Here is a 20,970-nt window from a genome sequence, read left to right as displayed (position 1 = left end):
CACTTTACCTTTAGTGATTCAGTAAGACTGGCTCCATCGAATGAACTGGGGAGTCTTCTCTCTTGTGGTTCCCAGAAGATTTTGTGTAGAACTGGTATTATTTCACCCCCAAATGTCTGGTAGCAAAGCTCTCTGGACCTGGAGTTTTTATTGCTGGAAGGTTTTTAACAATAAATTCAATTTATTTAATAGATATATTAATGTGATTTTAATAAATATGTATTTGGTCTTCATCCCCATTTCTGGCACAGAGCTCCTAGAATGCTTGGAATTTCCTAAATGATAAAAGCAATAAGGTGTTTTTACTGTCAATAAAGTGACTTTTGGGAAAGGACCTAAGGATGGGAGCTGGGCGCTAGAGAAGGTGACTAAGTAATTAGATGGTTGGAATTTCCATCCAATCGACCTGACCTTTGGGGAGAGGAGAGGGGCTGGAGGTTGGATCAATCACCAAAAGCTAATGATTTAATCAACTGTGACTGTTACCAAACCAAACTTGGGTCTGCTCACCTGGGTGCAATAAAGTCGCTCTACTGACACAGGGTTGTAGTGAAGGAAAGTGCAGCGTTTGCTCTAAAGCCAAGCAAGTTCTCTAGGCAGCTAGTACTCAAAAGAACGGTTTTTGAAGATGCAGTGGGGAGGGTTGTGGAGTGCATGGTCAGCTCGTGGACATTCTTCTGACTGGTTGGTGGTGAGGGAATTGGGGGTCAGCATCATCAAATTTCTGGTTCCAACCTATCTGGGGTCTACGTGCTTGTGGTCAGCATCCAGTCAACTACTTTCACCTGGTGGGATTTCAGCATTTGCGAAACAGCTCAAGGGATATGACTCAGAATACTTCCTGTAGCCCTTGAGGAATATTTCCTGTAGCCCTTGAGGAGGTACTAAAGGTCTTTGACTTTGTTTAATGGGTAAGCTAGTGTTATTTCGTTTGCTTAACTGTTTTCCTTTGTTTCTGCATTTTTCTCTCTTCCCATTAAATTTGTTCTTTCGAGCTCTGGGAAGGCCTCCAAGGCTAAAGGCTTTCTACAAACAAGGCAGGTGGTGGGCAGGAGAGTGGGGATCTGTCCTGGGAAGCCCTCATAGGGTCCTGCTCAGTCACAATCCCCCCTTTTCTCTGATCCTGCTCAATCTTGAGGGGGATCGTGTATGGGTCAAGAAAATGAGTAAAGCTTTGCATAGAAAGGTTAATCAGAAATTCGGGTGAGGAACTTGGTTTTTTGAGGAACTCTGCTTCGTGATGATGTGTATGTGTGTCAGTCGCTCAGTTGTGTCTGACTCTTTGTGACCCCATGGACCACAGCCCACCAGGCTCCTCCATCCATGGGATTCTCCAGGCAAGAATACTGAAGTGGGTTGCCATTTCTTCCTCCAGGGGATCTTCCAGACCCAGGGGTCGAACCTGCGTCTCTTATATCTCCTGCATTGTCAGGCGGTCTCTTTACTGCTAGTGCCACCTTGGAAGCCCCATGACAATGTATGTAAGCCTCCATAAAAACCCATAATGATTGAGTGTCTGTGTTAGTGAGCACATGAAGATTTAGGGGGAGTGTTACCCTCAGAGTGAGCCTGGGAGCTCTGAGCCCTTCCTCATACCTTCCCCTATGCATCTCTTCTATCTAGCTATTCCCGAGTTACGTCTTTTTACAACAGACCAGTGGTCTAGTAAGGAAGATGTTGCTCTGAGTTCTATGAGGCTCTAGCAAGTTAACTGAACCCAACTTGCGGGGGGGCGGGGGCGGGCAGCAGCGGTTTGCTGGAACCTTCCATCTTTAGCCAGTTGGTTAGAAGCACAGTTGATAACTTGGACTCACAGTTGGCATCTGACATGTGTGCACGTGTGCTCGTGTGTGCATGCGTGGGGGCCAAGGAAGGGAGAGGCAGTCATGTAAGACTGAACTTTGTGGACTTCCCTGGTGGTCCAGTGGTTAGGACTCTGTGCTTTCACCGCTATGGGGCATCTGGGTTCAATCCTTGGTCAGGAAACTAAGATCCCACAAGCCGTGCAGTGTGGCCAAAAAAGAAAAAAACTGAACCTTTCTTTTTCAATATTTATTTTTCATTGCAGCGAGCAGAAATTACTCTTTGTTGTGATGCTCAGGCTTCTCACTGTGGTGGTTTCTCTTGTTGAGGAGCACAGGCTCAGTAGTCGCAGCTTGTGGACCTTAGGGTTCATCGGCTTCGGTAGTTGTGGCATGCATGCTCAGAATCTGTGCTCCATGGGCTTAGTTGCTCTGAGGCATGTAGGATATTCCTGGACCAGGGATTGAACCCTGCATTAGCAGGCAGATTCTTACCCACTGCACCACCCAGAAAGTCCAAGACTGAACTCTTAACATGTGAGATCTGGTGCTATCTCCAGGTAGATAAGAGTGAGAACTGTGTTGAATTATAGGGCTTCCCTGGAGAAGGCAATGGCACCCCACTCCAGTACTCTTGCCTGGAAAATCCCGTGGACGGAGGAGCCTGGTGGGCTGCTGTCTATGGGGTCCAACAGAGTCGGACACGACTGAGCAACTTCACTTTCACTTTTCACTTTCATGCATTGGAGAAGGAAATGGCAACCCACTCCAGTGTTCTTGCCTGGAGAATCCCCGTGGACAGAGGAGCCTGGCAGGCCACGTCCATGGAGTTGCAAAGAGTCAGACATGACTAAACCAGCTTAACACACACACATCTTTCAAGTAGTTAGTCCATTTCATCTGAGCTGTCAGATATGTGGTGGTACTGTTCGTAATATTCCCTTATTAGTCTTTTACTGAGTAGAGTCTATAGTTAACCTGTGCAAACAGCAAAGATGATTTTTTTTCAACTTAAATCTCTGAAGTACACTTGCATTTTTTAAAACTGCAGACACAAGAGGATCAGTGCTAGGACTTCCCTGGTGGTCCAGCGGCTAAGCCTCCCCACTCCTAGGGCAGGAGTAGGGGCAAGGTGTGATCCCTGATGAGGGAACTAGATCAACGTCACAACTAAAGATCCCTCATGCTGCCTACAACTGAGATCCAGTGCAGCCAAATCAATTTTTTAAAGAGAATTGGCCGAGATGGTGCCCTCAGCTGTATGCAGTTTTTCTATCCTGACTTACCTTTTTTCTGCTGTGAAGGTAATGTAATTAATCAGGTGCAAAAATAGTTGCAATCAACTGGAATTAACCTTAAGCAACTCATAGTGAAGCACCAAGCTCTAAACTGTTGAGGACAGGCCACAGAAATTGTGGAGAAGGTCATTAACTATCCAACAGCAAAATGTTAAGAAAATAGGTATTTACATAGAAAAAAATCAAATGGCAAAGAAGAGATGAATTTTTTTAAAAAGTAGGAATCCATAACTTTTCTACTATTTATATAATTTTATATATAGTTTACATTATATTAAATAATAAAATTTATATTTATAATTTATATAATTGTATTTTTATAATTTTTAAATTCACTTAAAACCTTTACTCACATGATACAGACTTAAGTTCAATAAAAGAAATGCTTCACTATCTTCCATTTTCTAGCCATGATTATTATAATTATTTTCACATCATGACTACTAAAACATAATTTTTAATATGCTTATCTGTTTTGGGTGTCAAATAAGCTAGGTATACAGCTGCCCCCTGGTTTCTATTGTAGCAAGAATGGCACTTGTGATTAAAACTTAACCTGGGACATTAAGACGGATTGTATTTTCCAAACATGACTGCCTTACTGCTTTCTTCCCATTGAGAGATGCTCTCTATGTTCAGTCACCTTGCTTTTGAGTGGACCCTGGTGACAGCCTCGACCAAGAGAGTACAATAGAAATGATGTTCTCTGACTCCCAAGGCTAGGTCATAAAAATTTCATGCATCCCCTCCACCTTATTCTCTTGGAGCCCAGCTACCATGTTGTGAGGAAGCCCAAGCTACACGGCGAGACCACATGTAGGTGTTCCAACTAATAACAAGCATCAGAGATGAATGTCTGCCTAAGGAAGCCTTCAAGACAACTCCAGTTCCAGTCACAGCCTGACTGTAGTCACATGAGATTCCAAGTGAGACCTACCTAGCTCTGGTGACCCTCAGAACCATTAGAGATGATAAAATTGTCTGTCTTGTAAGTCTCCAAGTTTTGGGGTGATTTGTTCCTAGCAAGAGGCACCCAGAACAGATTTTGGGACTGTGAGTGGGGTGCTGCTGAAACAAAAACCTGAAAGGTGTGGCACTGGCTTTACAGTCAGATGTTGAGCGGAAGTCTAAAGTACTTTAAGGAGGATATTGGTAGGGACATCAAGAAAATAAAAATGTTACTGGAAACTAGAAGAAAAGAATGATGTATGCAAGGGAAACTTTGTTATATGTGTAGTATCTTTATGAAGTAGTGCATTGTTGTCCCCTGTATTAGATGAAAAGTGGGAAATGTAGCTAAGTAGCTCAATTGGCTGAGGAAATTTCTAGGCAAAATGTTGAAAGTACCACTTGACTTCTTGTTACCTGAGATTAAAAATACGAGAGTGAAGTTAAAAGATCAAATATTATATGTGAATGATTCAGGATTTGCTGAGTTCAGAAATAAAGCCATTTCTTAGCCACTCTAGATGATTAGCAATGCGAAAATTAAGAAGTGGCTCATAGGCAGAGGTCAAATCCAGGGTGTTTCTCAGGAAAACATTTTCTAAAGATTAAGCCAAAAATGTAATAGAAGACTTTTGTTAAAGCCTCATGAAAATTTAAGGTGGTGTTTCAAATAAAAGCCTTTTACAGATAATAAGGGTATGGCTGGAAAAACTTCTCCAATAGGACAATAGGTTTCTAAGAATTGTAAGGGCAAATACTAGAGCCGGAATTATCAGGAAGAGATTTGTGTATGGCTTTTGTCTGACAAATTGGATTATAATTGCATGTAATACCCACAAGTTTTGTGTTTCTTTTTTTAAATTTTATGCACTAGAACGGAAAGGAACAATACAAACAAAAAAAGAATTTGGACCCAGAAATGCTATAGGCTAGGATTAGGCTAAGAAAACTACTCACCTGCAAACAGAGGCTACTGTACAGAAAAGGAAAGAGGACTTAGAAGAGGAAACAAAGATCCTAGGGACAATGCCAAGAGCCACAATGGACTTGCAGGAAATAGAACTGAGCCCTAATTAAGTAGCTATACCTGAGAAACCACACCCAAACCCTTCCTCCACACCTGGATGAGACCCTGGGCTATAAGCCGAGGCCACTGTTGTTCAGTTGCTCAGTCATGTCCGACTCTGCAACCCCATGGACTGCAGCACGCCAGGGTTCCCTGTCTTTCACTAACTCTCAGAGTTTGCTCAAACTCATCTCATCTTCTGTCATCCCCTTCTTCTCCTGCCTTCGATCTTCAATCTTTCCCACCATCAGGGTCTTTTCCAATGAGTTGGCTCTTCACATCAGGTGGCCAAAATATTGGAGCTTCAGCATCAGTGCTTCCAATGAATATGCAGGGTTGATTTCCTTTAGGACTGACTGGTTTGATCTCCTTGCCATCCAAGGGACTCTCAAGAGTCTTCTCCAGCACCACAATTTGAAAGCATCAGTTCTTCAGCTCTCAACCTTCCTTATGGTCCAACTCTCTCATCCATACATGACTAATGGAAAAACCATAGCTTAGACACCATAAATGAGATGCAGCTTGAGGGAGGTACTGCGTGTACCTGTGAATCAGGAGGGAAGGGGTCAGGGCACAGCCCTTAAAAGAACGACAAAGCCCAAGGACACAACAGAAACTGATAGAACCAAATAGGTCCAAGATGGCGGATGAGTTGATTTCCAGTAGACTGTGAGCCTCAGTATGGCTCACTGTAACACATCAGCAAGCTAAATGACACACCCACAGGTGCCATGACAGTTCCAAGTGAGTGAAGTGGAAGTTGCTCAGTCATGTCTGGCTCTTTTTGACCCCATGGACTGTAGTCTTCCAGGCTCCTTTGTCCATGGAATTCTCCAGGCAAGAATACTGGAGTGGGTTGTCATTCCCTTCTCCAGGGGATCTTCCCAACCCAGGGATCAAACCCGGGTCTCCTGCACTGCAGGCAGATTCTTCACCATCTGGAGCCACCAGAGAAGCCCAGGAAAAAAAATGGGTCTGGCCTAATTCCTGGAAATCCCCACCCCTTCCCCAAAATAGCTAGAATACTACAACTCATTAGTCTATGAAATAACCCACTCCTATAAAAACTGACAACCCAATACCATGGGGCTGCTGCTCTTGCCTTGTGAGATGACTCACACTGTCTGTGGAGTGTTTTTCTTTAAATAAATCCACTTCTTACCTATCACTTTGTCTCTCACTGAATTCTTTCTTCAATGAGACATTAAGAACCTCAGCTGCATTAAGTCCTGAGAGCAGGTGTGATCTTAGTTAAAAGACTGTGGGTTCAAATCCCACTCTGGGTTTCGGCTGAGTTCAAGTCCCAGCTCATGGGTTGAAACCCCAATCTGAGTTACATGGTTTCACCAGCACATGGAAGGGATGTGACTCGTGGTCAGAGGGTGGACTGTGACCAACTGTGTTTTGCAAATATCCTCCTCTAGGGGATCTTCCCAACCCAGGGATCCAACCTGAGTTTCTTATGTCTCCTGTGTTGGCAGGCAGGTTCTTTACTAGTGCCACCTAGTTCAGGTCAGTTTAGTCACTCAGTCGTGTCCGCCTCTTTGCAACCCCATGAACTGCAGCACACCAGGCCTCCCTGTCCATCACCAACTCCCGGAGTTCACCCAAACCCATGTCCATCAAGTCGGTGATGCCCAATCCAACTATCTCATCCTCCCTTCGCCTCCTGCCCTCAATCTTTCCCAGCATCAGGGTCTTTTCAAATGAGTCAGCTCTTCCCATCAGGTGGCCAAAGTATTGGAGTTTAAGCTTCAACATCAGTCCTTCCAATGAACACCCAGGGCTGATCTCCTTTAGGATGGACTGGTTGGATCTCCTTGCAGTCTAAGGGACTCTCAAGAGTCTTCTCCAACACTACAGTTCAAAAGCATCAATTCTTCAGTGCTCAGCTTTCTTTATAGTCCAACTCTCACATCCATACATGACCACAGGAAAAACCATAGCCTTGACTAGATGGACCTTTGTTGGCAAAGTAATGTCTCTGCTTTTTAATATGCTGTCTAGGTTGGTCATAACTTTCCTTCCAAGGAGTAAGCGTCTTTTAATTTCATGGCTGCAGTCACCATCTGCAGTGATTGTGGAGCCCAAAAAAATAAAGTCAGCCACTGTTTCCGCTGTTTCCCCATCTATTTCCCACGAAGTGATGGGACCAGATGCCATGATCTTCGTTTTCTGAATGTTGAGCTTTAAGCCAACTTTTTCACTCTCCTCTTTCACTTTCATCAAGAGGCTCTTTAGTTCCTCTTCACTTTCTGCCATAAGGGTGGTGTCATCTGCATATCTGAGGTTATTGATATTTTTCCCGGCAATCTTGATTCCAGCTTGTGCTTCCTCCAGCCCAGCGTTCCTCATGATGCACTCTGCATATAAGTTACATAAGCAGAGTGACAATATACAGCCTTGACATACTCCTTTTCCTATTTGGAACCAGTCTGTTGTTCCATGTCCAGTTCTAACTGTTGCTTCCTGACCTGCATACAGGTTTCTCAAGAGGCAGATCAGGTGGTCTGGTATTCCCATCTCTTTCAGAATTTTCCACAGTTGATTGTGATCCACACAGTCAAAGGCTTTGGCATAGTCAGTAAAGCAGAAATAGATGTTTTTCTGGAACTCTCTTGCTTTTTCCATGATCCAGCAGATGTTGGCAATTTGATCTCTGGTTCCTCTGCCTTTTCTAAAACCAGCTTGAACAACTGGAAGTTCATAATTCACGTATTGCTGAAGCCTGGCTTGGAGAATTTTAAGCATTACTTTACTAGCGTGTGAGATGAGTGCAGTTGTGCGGTAGTTTGAGCATTCTTTGGCATTGCCTTTCTTTGGGGTTGGAATGAAAACTGACCTTTTCCAGTCCTGTGGCCACTGCTGAGTTTTCCAAATTTGCTGGCATATTGAGTACAGCACTTTCACAGCATGATTTTTCAGGATTTGAAATAGCTCAACTGGAATGCCATCACCTCCACTAGCTTTGTTCATAGTGATGCTCCCTAAGGCCCACTTGACTTCACATTCCAGGATGTCTGGCTCTAGTTGAGTGATCACACCATCGTGATTATCTGGATCGTGAAGATCTTTTTTGTACAGTTCTTCTGTGTATTCTTGCCACCTCTTCTTAATGTCTTCTGCTTATTTCTGTCCTAGTGCCCATCTTTGCATGAAATATTCCCTTGGTATCTCTAATTTTCTTGAATAGATCTCTAGTCTTTCCCATTCTATTGTTTTCCTCTATTTCTTTCCATTCATTGCTGAGGAAGGCTTTCTTATCTGACCTTGCTATTCTTTGGAACTCTGCATTCAAATGGGTATATCTTTCCTTTTCTCCTTTGCTTTTCGTTTCCCTTCTTTTCACAGCTATTTGTAAGGCCTCTTCAGACAGCCATTTTGCTTTTTTGCATTTCTTTTTCTTGGGGATGGTCTTGATTCCTGTCTCCTGTACAATGTCGCTAACCTCCATCCATAGTTCATCAGGCACTCTGTCTCTCAGATCTAGTCCCTTTAATCTATTTCTCACTTCCACTGTATAGACATAAGGGATTTGATTTAGGTCATACCTGAATAGTCTACTGGTTTTCTCCACTTTCTTCAATTTCAGTCTGAATTTGGAAATAAGGAGTCAGCTCCCTAGGAAGCCCCACAATTATAAAAACATCTGAAGTGTTTTTTGTAATAGATATTCCTCTCATTGATTGAATGGTGGGGTCTAGTTGCTCCTCCATGTGTATGTGGACCCAGCTGATGGTGTGGCTGAGGAAAACGACATTTTAAATTTCAGAACGCCCACCTGGGATTTTTAAATCCCAAGTGTTTATATGGGAGTAAAGTCTAAGAGGTGATTATAAAAGAAAAATGCTTTGTAGAAAACTCTTAAATGATTTTAAATTAAAAGCACCAATAGGTGGATTGGCTAAATCAATAAGCAGTAGTACTTCACATTACGGAAATAGATTGAATAGAACATTAAATACCACAGAGAAGGAGAGCAGCAAGTGAGACAGATTCATTTTATTTTGGTTTTCCTAATTTTGTCTTAAAATGGAATAGCTAAATATAGAGAATTCAATAAGTTAGATTTCTATCTGCTGCTGCTAAGTTGCTTCAGTCATGTCCAACTCTCAGCGATCCCATGGACTGCAGCCCACCAGGCTCTGTCCATGGGATTTTTCCAGGCAAAAGTACTGGAGTGGGGTGCCATTGCCTTCTCCAAGATTTCTATCTGGCTCTATCTAATGGATAAAATCTGTGTGTGTGTGTGATCAGTTATATTCTGGGTATAATCCAAACCACTGGAAGCAAGAATTATTTGTAAAATTGGCTCAAACTATGGTTGTTCTCAGAATGAGGTTATTGGTGTTTTTATTATTTGGAAGTGATAATATAATTAACTTGGCTACAGTGTATTAAAAAACAAAGGACGTTTCTGAGAGACTTAGGTCAGGGAATTGGAAAAGGAGATGTCATTTTTTGCAAACTCCAGAACCCAGAAGAAGAAATGGCAGCTGGAAATTTTTCTACTGAAATTCCAAGTGATATGGTGTCAGTGGAAAAATGATACTTTTTCCAGTGAAATCTTGCAAACAATTTTAAAAGAAATTAGATGTTGGTTGTTGTTTAGTTGGTTTACTTTGGAAGTAATTTAGTGTGTGGATTTAAAAGTGAAGGATTAAGAAGCTTGGACCACCCAACCCCATCTATGACATCATGAATATATGACTGTGAAATTTCAGAAACATCTCAGATTCAATATAGGTAACTTGAGCCGTAAGACTCTAAGAGACAACATTAAGAAAAGCGAAACAGGAACTTCCCTGGTGGTCCAGTGGTTAAGAATCCAGCTGCGAATGCAGGGGACACGGCTTTGATCCCTGATCCAGATATGAAGAGCCCACATGCCATGGGGCAGCTGAGCCTGTGCACCATGACTATTGGGCCCACAATTCATATATAACATCTGTAACAAAGCAGAGACAGTTGTAAATACAAAGAACAAACAGGTGGTTACCAGAGGGGAGAGGGATGAGGGAAGGAAAGAAATAGGTGGGGAAGATTTAGAGGTACAAATTCCAGGTGCAAAGTAAAATGAGTAACAGGTATGGAATGTACAGCGTGGGAAACACAGTCAACATCTATATAACTTTGTATGGTGACATATTAGAACTAGTCTTATCATGGCGATCTGTTTGAAATGTATACAAATATCAAATAACTGCGTTGTGTAACAGGAACTATCATAGTATTGTAGAGCAACTGTACTTCAAAAATAATTTACAGGAAAAAAGATCAAACTTGTGGTTACTGAGGCAGGTGGGAACTGGATGAAGGCAGTCAAAGAGTACAAACTTCATTATAAGATTAAATAGTAGGGATGTGACATACATGATAAGTAATACTGCTGTATATTATATATGAAAGTTGAGTAAATCCCCCTGGTAGCTCAGCTGGTAAAGAATCCGCCTGCAATGTGGGAGACGTGGGTTTGATACCTGGGTTGGGAAGATCCCCTGGAGAAGGGAAAGGCTACCCACTCCAGTATTCTGGCCTGGAGAATTCCACACTGTATAGTCCATGGGGTCGCAAAGAGTCTGACACGACTGGGTGACTTTCACTTTCAAGAGTAAATCCTAAGTGTTCTCATCACAAGGAAAGCTAGTTTCCATTTCTTTAATTTTGTAACTACATGAGATGACCGGTGTTCACTAAACTTGCTGTGATAATCATTTCATGATATATGAAAGTCAGATCACTATGCTCTCCACCTGAAATTTATCCACTGCTGTATGTCAGTTATATCTCAACAAAACTGGAAGGGAAATAAAATAATGGAATGGCTCACACCAATCCCAGACTTCCTTTTCCCCCCGCCTGCTGTCCAGTCAATTCCTGGCTCCCCCATCCCTTCCGTTTTATGTTTCATTCATCCCACCAAAATATGAATGCCTCCTGTGTTATCACAAGAGCAGCTGTATCACCTAATCAGCCTCACAGCGAAGTTCAGAGGGGTTTTTGAGCACCAACCTCCGTGTTCTGGGAAAGCTGAAGAAGTGATGCAAGTGGTGAGTCTAGGTTGGATGTGTGTGTGCGTCTCATTCCAGCAGTCAGGAGCCTCACCTTTCATGACTGTGTGAGCAGATGAAAGAGAGATGGTTGGCGGGAGCTTGATGGTCTATCAGTCCTGCCCACAACCTGGACCTTGCCTTTGTCTGACACGTATGGCATTTTTGTTTGACAGACTTTTTAGTAGAAAGTTATGAATCTCTTGTTAGTTGGGATTATTTAGGCTTTTGATCAGAGAGAAAGGGAGAAGTAAATCCTAATTGTAGACTCAAATGCTTTAACAACAAAGCAGGGGTTAGCAGAGGTGGCCCATGCTACAGAGATTCAACTAAGGGCTGTGAATGATGACCACATATAGGTGACCTATATGTGTATGGATATAGGTCAGGGAAGGGAGGAGACTCAGGAACAGGACAAGGGAGAGAGTTCAGTTCACAGATGGGGCAAGGGTGCCATGACTTAGTGACATAAAAAGCTGAAATTCACAAACAGCTATATTGGAAACTAGTGGGACAACTGAATTTCGAATATGGGCAGCATATTATTAGGTAAAGGACCAGTGTGCCAACTCAGGAGACATAAGAGACAAGGGTTTGATCCCTGGGTTGGGACAATTCCCTGGAGGAGGGCATGGCAACCCACTCCAGTATTCTTGCCTAGAGAATCCCATGGACAGAGGAGCCTGGCTGGGTACAGTCTATGGGGTCGCCAAGAGTCAGACATGACTGAAGTGACTTGGCACGCACTCACTCACTCACACATTAGGTAATAGTACTCTCTCAATTGTTAAATGTAATTGTCAATGGTTGGATGGCTTCACTGACTCGAAGGACGTGAGTTTGAGCAAGCTCTGGGAGTTGAAGTTGGACAGGTAAGCCTGGTGTGCTACAGTTCAAGGGGTGGCAAAGAGTTGCACATGATTGAGTGACTGAACTGAATTATTAAATATCTTGACATAATCATATCATGATTGTGTCAGAGAACGTCCTTAATCTTACAAAATACTGTATCAATATTTAGAGGTGTGGGAGTACTGACAGTATCATGATATTACAACTTACTCTCAAAGGGTTCAAGATACAGAAAAAGTAAATGTGGCAAAATGTTAATATTTGGTTAATCTAAGTGAAAGGTGTATGGGGGTCTGCTGTACTGCTATTGTTTACTTTTCTACAGTTATGAAATTTTTTAAAATTTTACTGTGAAATATCCTTCCTCCTGGTTCTAGTCACTTAGGATTGCTGGAGTTCCCCAACCTTCTATCCCGAATGTCCCCAGACAAGGGGCACTGCTCTCCAAAGCCCTGGTACTCATAGTTCTCCCCACCCTCCCTGCCCCTTCATGGACCCAGCATCTCTCCTCCAGGGCTCCCACTGTGCTCTGTCATCACACGCAGATCCTCTTCCTTTACTCCTCTGTTTAGCTTCCTCTTCCCCAGGAGTCTGAGCTGTCCTTGGAGGCAGTGCCTGGCTAGTTTTCATGTGTGTTCCCGCAGCATGTGGCATCATGTGTGGCCTCCAGGAGGTACGTTACAGGTGTACTACTGCTGTGGAAGCAGTGAGGGAGTGAACGACTTGTGGGATGGAGAGAGAAAGGTGGGTGGAGAGTGACACATGAAAGCAAGTAACCTCCAGGCAGGTTGACAGCGACTAAATGATCAACATGTAAATCGGTGTAGATTCTTGGTGTCTTGAGGCTCAAAAATGTGGCTTAACAGACATCCCTGGTGGTCCAGTGGTTAAGACTCCAAGTTTCCACTGCAGGGAGCATGGGTTCAATCCCTGATCTGGGAATTAAGATACCATGCCCTGGTGGCTCAGATGGTAAACAATCCGCCTGCAATGCAGGAACCCCCAGTTCGATCCCTGGGTGGGGAACATCCCCTGGAGGAGGGCATGGCAACTCACTCCAGTATTCTTGCCTGGGAAATCCCATAGGCAGAGGAGCCTGGCGGGCTACAGTCCATGGGGTGGCCACCAGCAGAGCAGATGACTCACACACACACCAGGGCAGGTGCAACATCCAGCATCAGTAAGCAGCTCCACATGGGCCTGGGCAGCTAGAGCCCGAAACGGGGAGACTGCACCAGGCCCATGGGCAGGAGATCAGTGTAACCCCGGGAAGACAGAGGCCAGGGAGGTGCCACTGTGGGCTCTGCAGGACCAGTGCTCTGAGAGCCGCCTCTGGAAAGGTCCCCTTGGCTGGCAGGGGCAGAGTAGTCCCAGGGGCCCTATAGCCCAGCTCAAGCTTCATTCAACACTGCCTTCAGCCTTTTAAGAGGGACAGTCGCTGTGTAAGCTGAATGCTGGGTGACCTCTTCAGACGAGCAAGGGAAGAACAGCTTGGCAACCTCAGCTTGACAGGATAAACTCTGCTGAACTCTCTGTCTACAAACACACCCATCAGTGGGGAGGGAGCCTCATGGGCCCCTGCAGAGCGTATCAAGTTGTGGGTGAAGCTGGCTCGGACCCCACTTTCAGCTCCAACAGGACTGAGAGGACCTCAGTTACCCATGTCATGATACTCCCAGGGCCCCGCAGAGATTCTGCCTCAGTGACTCATTCACTTGTCTTCACTTGTTCAATGGTTGCCAAACCCCCACCTCAGACCAGGAATCTGAGACACAGTTACTTCAGTGGACAGACTGAAACAAAATGGTCTCTGCTCTGATGGTGCTTACATTCTACTGGGAGCAGACAAGGCCATATAAATTCATATAGATCATATATGTCACATGGTGATAAGTGCTAGAGTGGAGAGTAGGGAAGTAGGGAGGGCTGGATGATGGGAGATGGGGACAGGTGGGATGGGTTTTTTGGTTGCACCACATGGTATGCAGGATCTTAGTGCCCTTATCAGGGATTGAACCCTCACTCCCTACAGTGGAAGTGCAGCATTGATCACTGGACTGCCAAGGGAGTCCCTGGAGCTGTGACTTTACAAGGGATGTCCAAAGCCCCTCAGAACATGTCAGCTTTCCACCTCAGTTAGGGGTGGCCAGAGCCTGAGACTTGCCTGGGGAGCTGTGCCTTCTCCCTGGAGGTTGTGGCAGGAACCACGGGCTGGGTTGCGGAGTGCCGTCCTGAGAGATGGAATGGTGCAGAGGACAGGAGTGGGGCGGGACAGGCAGTGGGCTTCACAGTGGACAGTCCCTGGGTGGACGGAGGTGGCATGAGTCTGCCCGCCCCAGGGCCCCCACTGCCCTATTTTCTCTCATCTCCTTCCCAGCAGAATCTCACTGTCCCCTTTTTTCACCTCCCAACTATCCCTGAGATCCACCCCCACCATGCTTCTGAGACTGCTTTGCCCAAACCTGCTGATGACTAACAAGTCCCATCGACTCTCATGTTTTCCCCCTCCTGTTTGAAGCTCTTCTCTCATTTTCCAGGACATCACCTTCTCCAAGTTCCCTTCAAGGCTCCTCTTGCCCCTAAAATGTTGGTGTTCTGAGTTCCATATGCAGCCCACTTTTTTTCTCCAGTTGTGTCCCCAGGGTGACTTGCCCCCCCCCCCAAATCTCTCAGTAGCCCCCACCCCCCTCCTCAGCTCCAAACCCCACATATCCAGCTGCTGGCTATCCTAGAGGAACCCTTATTCAGAGTGTTCTATTGCCAGATTGTGAATCCCTTTAGAGAAATATCTTGAATAATGTACTACTGATTTCTCCAATGCCTGCTACCCTGCTTAGCTCAGTTCAGTCACTCAGTTGTGTCCGACTCTTTGCAACCCTATGGACTGCAGCACGCCAGGCTTCCCTGTCCATCACCAACTCCTGGAGCTTGCTCAAACTCATGTCCATCAAGTAGGTGATGCCATCCAACCATCTCATCCTGTTGTCCCCTTCTCCTGTCTTTAATCTTTCCCAGCATTAGGGTCTTTTCTAGTAAGTCAGCTCTTCACATCAGGTGGCCAAAGTACTGGAGATTCAGTATCAGTCCTTCCAAAGAATATTCAGGACTGATTTCTTTTAGGATTGACTGGTTTGATCTCCTTGCTGTCCAGGGGACTCTCAAGAGTCTTCTCCAACACCACAGTTCAAAAACATCAATTCTTCGGGGCTCAGACTTCTTTATAGTCCAACTTTCACATCCATACATGACTACTGGAAAAACCATAGCTTTGACTAAGTGGACCTTTGTCGGCAAAGTAATGTCTCTGCTTTTCAATATGCTGTCTAGGTTGGTCATAGCTTTTCTTCCAAAGAGCAAGTGTCTTTTAATTTCATGGCTGCAGTCACCGTCTGCAGTGATTTTGGAGTCCAAGAAAGTAAAGTCTGTTTGCATTATTTCCCCGTCTATTCCCCGTGACGTGATGGGACTGGATGCCTCGATCTTCGTTTTTTGAATGTTGAGTTTAATCCAGCTTTTTCACTCTCTTCTTTCATCAAGAGGCTCTTTAGTTCTTCTTGGCTTTCTACCACAAGGGTGGTGTCATCTGCATATCTGAGGTTATGGTTATTTCTCCTGGCAATCTTGATTCCAGCTTGTGCTTCACCAGCCTGGCATTTTGCATGATGTACTCTGCATGTAAGTTAAATAAGCATAACATAAGGGTGACAATATACAGCCTTGACGTACTCCTTTCCCAATTTGGAACCGGTTTGTGTCCAGTTCTAACTGTTGCTTCTTGACCTGCACACAGATTTCTCAGGAGGCAGGTGTTAGGTAGTCTGGTATTCCCATCTCTTTAAGAATTTTCCAGTTTGTGGTGATCCACATGGTCAAAGGCTTTGGCGTAGTCAATAAAGCAGAAGTAGATGTTTTTCTGGAATTATTTTCCTTTTTTGATGATCCAACGGATGTTGGCAATTTGACCTCTGGTTCCTCTGCCTTTTCTAAATCCAGCTTCTAATTCCAACATCTGGAAGTTCTTGGTTCATGTACTGTTGAAGCCTAGATTGGAGAATTTTGAGCATTACTTTGCTAACATGTGAGATGGGTGCAGTTGTGCAGCAGTTTGACATTCTCTGGCATTGCTACCCTGCTTAACACCAATTTAATAACCTACTCTTTCTACCGGATATTGGAACATGTCATACAGCCGCAATAAATAAGCATGCACAGGGCGATCAATGGAATAGAACACAAGGTCAAGAAATAGACCCAAATAGGCACATACAGGAATTCAGAATGTAACAAATGTGGCAAGACATTACTTTCACGTACCTCTTGGCCATCTGTATGTCTTCCTGGGAGAACTGTCTGTTTATATCCTCTGCCCATTTTTTGATTGGGTTGGTTTGGGGTTTTTTGTTTTTGATATTGAGCTACATGAGTTGTTTGAATATTGTGGAGATTAATCCTTTGTCGGTCATTTCGTTTGCAAATATTTTCTCCCATTGCAAGGGTTTTCTGTTTATAATTTCCTTTGCTGTGCCAAAGCTTTTAAGTTTCATTGGGTCCCATTGGTTTCTTTTTGTTTTTATTTCCATTACTCTAGGAGGTAGATCCAAAAAGATCTTGCTGTGATTTATGTCAGAGTGTTCTGCCTCTCCGTTTCTCTAAGTTTCACAGCAGCAGCCCCCAACCTTTTTGGACCAGGGACCAGTTTTGTGGAAGAGTTTTCCCACGGCCTGGGGGTGGGCAGTGGTTTCAGGATGATTCAAGCATCTTACGTTTATTGTGCACTTTATTTCTGCTATTATTACATCAGCTCCACCTCAGATCATCAGGCAGTAGATCCTGGAGGTTGCGGACCCGTTTTACAGTATCTGATGTTACATTTAGGTCTTTAATCCATTTACTTTTGTGTGTGACATTAATGTTCTAGTTTCATTCTTTGACATCTAGCTGTCCAGTCTTCCCAGCACCACTTTTTGAAGAGAACTGTCTTTTCTCCATTGTATATTCTTGCTTCCATTGTCATAGATTAACTGACTATAGGTGTGTGGGTTTATTTCCAGGCTTTCTATCCTGTTCCATTGATCCTGAGAGAGCTCCCATCAATGAACATTCCCTAGGGCCTCCGCTACCCGTGTCCTTGTTCCCCCAGTGAGCCACAGCCGACCCCCATCTCCCCAGGAGATCCTCCAAGACCCACAGGTAGGTCTCGCCCAGGCTCCTATGGAGTTACAGCCTGTGCCCTGGGTCGCAGTGCCCGTGAGAACTTGTGTGCTCCCTCCAGTCCTGTGCAGCTCCTGCACTCATGCCCCACTGGCCTTCAAAGCCAAATGCTCTGGAGGCTCCTCACAATACCAGACCCCCAGGCTGGGGAGCTGACATGGGGCTCAGAACTCTCCTGTGGGTCTGAGATGTATAATTATCTTCCAGTTTGTGGGTCATCCACCAGGCATACATGAGCACCCCGCCCACCATCTTGTTTTCTTCTTTGCATATACGGCATTGTTTTTAAGTTCGTTTTGTCAATGGTTGTTCAGCAGCGAGCAGTGATTTTGTTGTTTTCATGAGAGGAAGTGAGCTCCAGTCCTTCTACTCCATCTTATCTCCTCCCTTCTGGCGGGTTAGGGAAGGGAGGGCAGGAATATTTTTTAAACATCTACTTAATCTTCCACAAATTAGCTCAGATGTCACTTCTCAAAGAGGCTGTTCAGGATACGTGCAGCTAGGAAGTCACTCCCTTTTCTGCACTTCCAAGGCACTTACGTTCACAGGCTGAAAAAACCCACAAGGCACCTACCTCAAGCCCATAAGCCTCGATACTGTCTCACATACACACTGCTGTATTGATGCTCACATAGGCACCCCAAGTCCTAGGATCTGTAGTCTCCCAACGCTCAGAGGGATCAGATCCTGGCTGGGAAACGTCCAAACCTCAAGAGCAGGTAGGAAGGCCGACAGTGAGCTTGTCAGATTCCTGTCGGGGGTACTGTCACTGCAAGGACCAGCCCTAGAATGCATCGTCCATACCCATGGTGGATGCCCCTTGTTAATTTAGGACGCCCCAGGTTCCAATTCACAGGAGTCCCTGACTAAACTCTGTACCGTATCATAACTTTCTAAACTTCTATCAGTCACTCAGCCTACTCTTTTAGACCAAGGCAGTGTGTGTGTGTGTTATAACAGGTTCACTCACTGGGATACTCAGTCTCATACATCCCATCTTAGCCCTGCCACCCGGACTAGCAGAAGCAGGGCTGCTCACTTCTCCAGGCAACCGAGCACACACTTAGTGTAGCAGGAGCAGTGGGCCAACGCGCTGAACTTCTGACACTGGCTTGTAGAGCAGCCCCTGTAGGTCAATGGCTCCTCTATGGACAGCGGGGCTCACAGGACGCCTGGGAAACACTGTGGGTACAGGCCAAGCCCAGCAGACACCTGGCCTCTGCCTGGGGACAGCATGGTGGCAAAAGGCAGAAGCAGCCATTGCTATTGAAGGATGTGAATTTATTGGAAAAGAAGAGGGCGAGGTGGGGCGGGCTAGGAGTCAGGCTCTGAGGCAGGGGGCGGCTTCTCATCGTCCGGGGGGCAGTCAATGAAGTCGGCCAGCATGGCAGCAGTGTCACCCTGCTCCTTCCAGGGGCAAACAAAAATTTCAGAACAGTTGCAGGCACAGACCAGGTCAGGATGCGTGTCGCTCCTACCCCTCCTCCCCGCCAGGCCCCCTCACCTTTTCCGGGGGGAGAGCTGCCGCCTCCACCTCTGTCTCTTCCACTGCAGACGCCTCTGGGGGGGGTGATACCTTGTCACCCCCACCCTCAGCCCCCTCTTCCAGCAGGGCTGGTGGCCCAGAGGGCTCCTCCTCCACAAGCTCCTGAGGTGGTGGCCCTGCAGGGGGGCTCCCCCCTTCCCTCTCCACCTCCCCCTGGGAGGGGAGCACCTCGGGGGCCAGCATGGGGGCCGTCTCGGGCCCAGGTGCCTCCTCGGTCCCTGGCTCCTCCACTTCCAACAGCAGCCCGGGTTCCAGTCCTGGCTCCGGAGGCCCCTTGGGAGACTCGGCAGGGGGCAGCGCCGGAGGCAGGCTCGGGGGCGCAGGCCCTCCTCCTTCCACCTCCCCGCCTGCCGGGCCGAACTCTACCTCTTCCAGCTCTTCCAGCTCCTCGTCTTCCTCCTCGTCCTCCTCGTCCTCCAGCTCACCTTCCTCCTCCTCAAACTCCTCCTCAAACTCTTCTTCCTCCTCTTCCTCCTCCTCAAAATACTCCTCTTCCTCCTCCTCATCCTCCTCAAAATCCTCCTCCTCGTCCTCCTCTTCGTCTTCCTCCTCCTCCTCCTCTTCTTCCTCCTCCTCCTCATCACTGCTGTTGATGTTAATGACCGTCATGTCTTCTTCCAGGGCTGGGGGGCCTCCCCCACCAGGTGTCCCTTCCGGCACCAGCTGGGGTGGTGGCAGCGTCACCGGGCCGGGAACAGGAGGCGGGGGAGGGGGCGGGAGCGGCCCTGGGGCTGCAGGCAGCTCTTCTGGCTCATCCTTGGCGGGCACAGGAGGGGAAGCTGCAGGTGGCCCAGCGGGGGCTACTGGAGGGGGCGTGGTGCCCGAGGAAGGCGGGGGCGGGGGTGGCAGCCCTTCAGGCACGATCACCACGCTGTCATCAGAGTCGCTCTCCAAGGAGATTTCCACATCGGACGGCTCCTCCTTGTCATAGTGGACAAAGGCTGGTCTGGGCACTCGCCCCCCAAAAGTCTCATCTGGGGGGATGGTAGGTGGGGGACTGCCACTTGGGGCCAGGACAGGGTCCTCACTGGAGCCTGCCCGGTGGTTCTCAGGGCCAGGAAGGAGCCGGGGGGGTACAGACACCAGGCCTGGCACAGACAGGCCCAAGTGGTTGGCTGTGGCTGGAGGTCCAGGGCGTGTGGGGGGCAGGGGGCCCACCGGGGGCATAGGGCCTGCAGAAGGCATGGGGCCTGCTGAGGGCAGGGGGCTTGGGGCGTGGAAGGCTGGAGCCCTGAAGGGAGCTGGAGCCTCCGGAGGTGGGACTGGGGCCGGGGCAGGGCAGGTGGGGCCCACAGACTGCAGGGGAGGAACTCGGGGGTGGGTCAGAGCCGCACAGGTCACCAGGGCTTCTGAGCAGAAAGAGGAGACCTGGGAGAAGAAGGGGCGAGAAAGGATCAGGACGCGGGCTGTCACGGTACTGGGCAGGGGACACCGCGGTGGACGCGGCCCACACAGTGGTTACCTCCAGGCTGTCCTCTCGCTGGCCCAGGGAGAAGGCCCGCAGCGCGCAGGCGAGGGGTGGTGGGCAGCGAGGAGACGGCGCCAGCAGCAGGGCCAGCAGCAAGTGGTAGAGCTCCCGGCGGCAGTGGGAGCTGGTGTACGGGGAGCTGCCGAGAGCCTCGCCCTGCTGGACACCCATGACCAGGGGGAGCACCAGCTCGTGCAGTCGCTGGAAGGACAGAGTGCACACCTGCAGACGCCGCCAGACGACCCACCCGTTCTTCAGGGCCTGCACCCAGGTCCGAATGAACCCCCACCAGTACCCCTTCCAGTGGGGACCAGGCTCCCCTCACCCTGTGAGTCTCCTCCTTGATAAGAGGCCCGCACATCAGGATGGTCCGGCTGAGGCCTGGGGAAGGAGACAAGTGTGAGAGGCTGACACGATGGGCAGCCAGGGGAGTGTCCGCTCTGCCCAGCCCACCTGGGGCAAGTCACGTGACTCCTATTTTCTCAACTATAAAATGGGGCTGATGAGTGGACCTCTACTACACAAAGCTGTGAACGTTATGTAATTCACATGGAGATACATTATAAACGTGCATTTACACATGGGGAGCGCTGACGCTGCCCCACACAGGAGGCTGGAGGGCAGTGCACACGTGGGCCCCAACAGAAAGTCACTTCTGCTTCCAGCAGCAGGCCTGGGGCGTGCAAGCTCCGCAGGGCAGGGGTCTCATCCTCTTTCTCCCCCGCCCTC

General features: G+C 47.2%; 1 protein-coding gene and 1 long non-coding RNA gene across 8 annotated transcripts in view; one reads left to right on the top strand and one right to left on the bottom strand.

Moving 5' to 3' along the window:
- LOC112442630 (uncharacterized) overlaps nucleotides 1–20,970 on the top strand; it is a 141,472-nt gene that overhangs the window by 114,166 nt on the left and 6,336 nt on the right. For 2 of the 3 annotated variants that reach the window (XR_009491687.1, XR_003030836.2), the window contains one exon: nucleotides 17,068–17,206. The exons of the other annotated variant lie outside the window; for it this stretch is intronic. This is a non-coding gene — a long non-coding RNA (uncharacterized lncRNA). The remainder of the gene's footprint in view (nucleotides 1–17,067; nucleotides 17,207–20,970) is intronic. 3 annotated transcript variants of the gene reach the window in all.
- The window catches only part of PELP1 (proline, glutamate and leucine rich protein 1), a 48,212-nt gene continuing 45,729 nt past the window's right edge, over nucleotides 18,488–20,970 (bottom strand). For 4 of the 5 annotated variants that reach the window (XM_005220276.5, XM_010815963.3, XM_010815965.3 and 1 more), the window contains exons 14-17: nucleotides 20,567–20,622; nucleotides 20,236–20,442; nucleotides 18,732–20,141; nucleotides 18,488–18,634 (exon numbers count right to left, since the gene is read on the bottom strand). In XM_005220276.5, coding sequence (XP_005220333.1) covers nucleotides 18,542–18,634; nucleotides 18,732–20,141; nucleotides 20,236–20,442; nucleotides 20,567–20,622 — 1,766 coding nt within the window. In that variant the 3' untranslated portion in view covers nucleotides 18,488–18,541. The remainder of the gene's footprint in view (nucleotides 18,635–18,731; nucleotides 20,142–20,235; nucleotides 20,443–20,566; nucleotides 20,623–20,970) is intronic. The other variant, XM_059878476.1, reaches the window with a different exon arrangement.

Source organism: Bos taurus, chromosome 19 (assembly GCF_002263795.3).
Source record: "Bos taurus isolate L1 Dominette 01449 registration number 42190680 breed Hereford chromosome 19, ARS-UCD2.0, whole genome shotgun sequence".
NCBI classification, from domain to species: domain Eukaryota; kingdom Metazoa; phylum Chordata; class Mammalia; order Artiodactyla; family Bovidae; genus Bos; species Bos taurus.
This window is presented reverse-complemented; position numbering and strand designations above follow the sequence as displayed.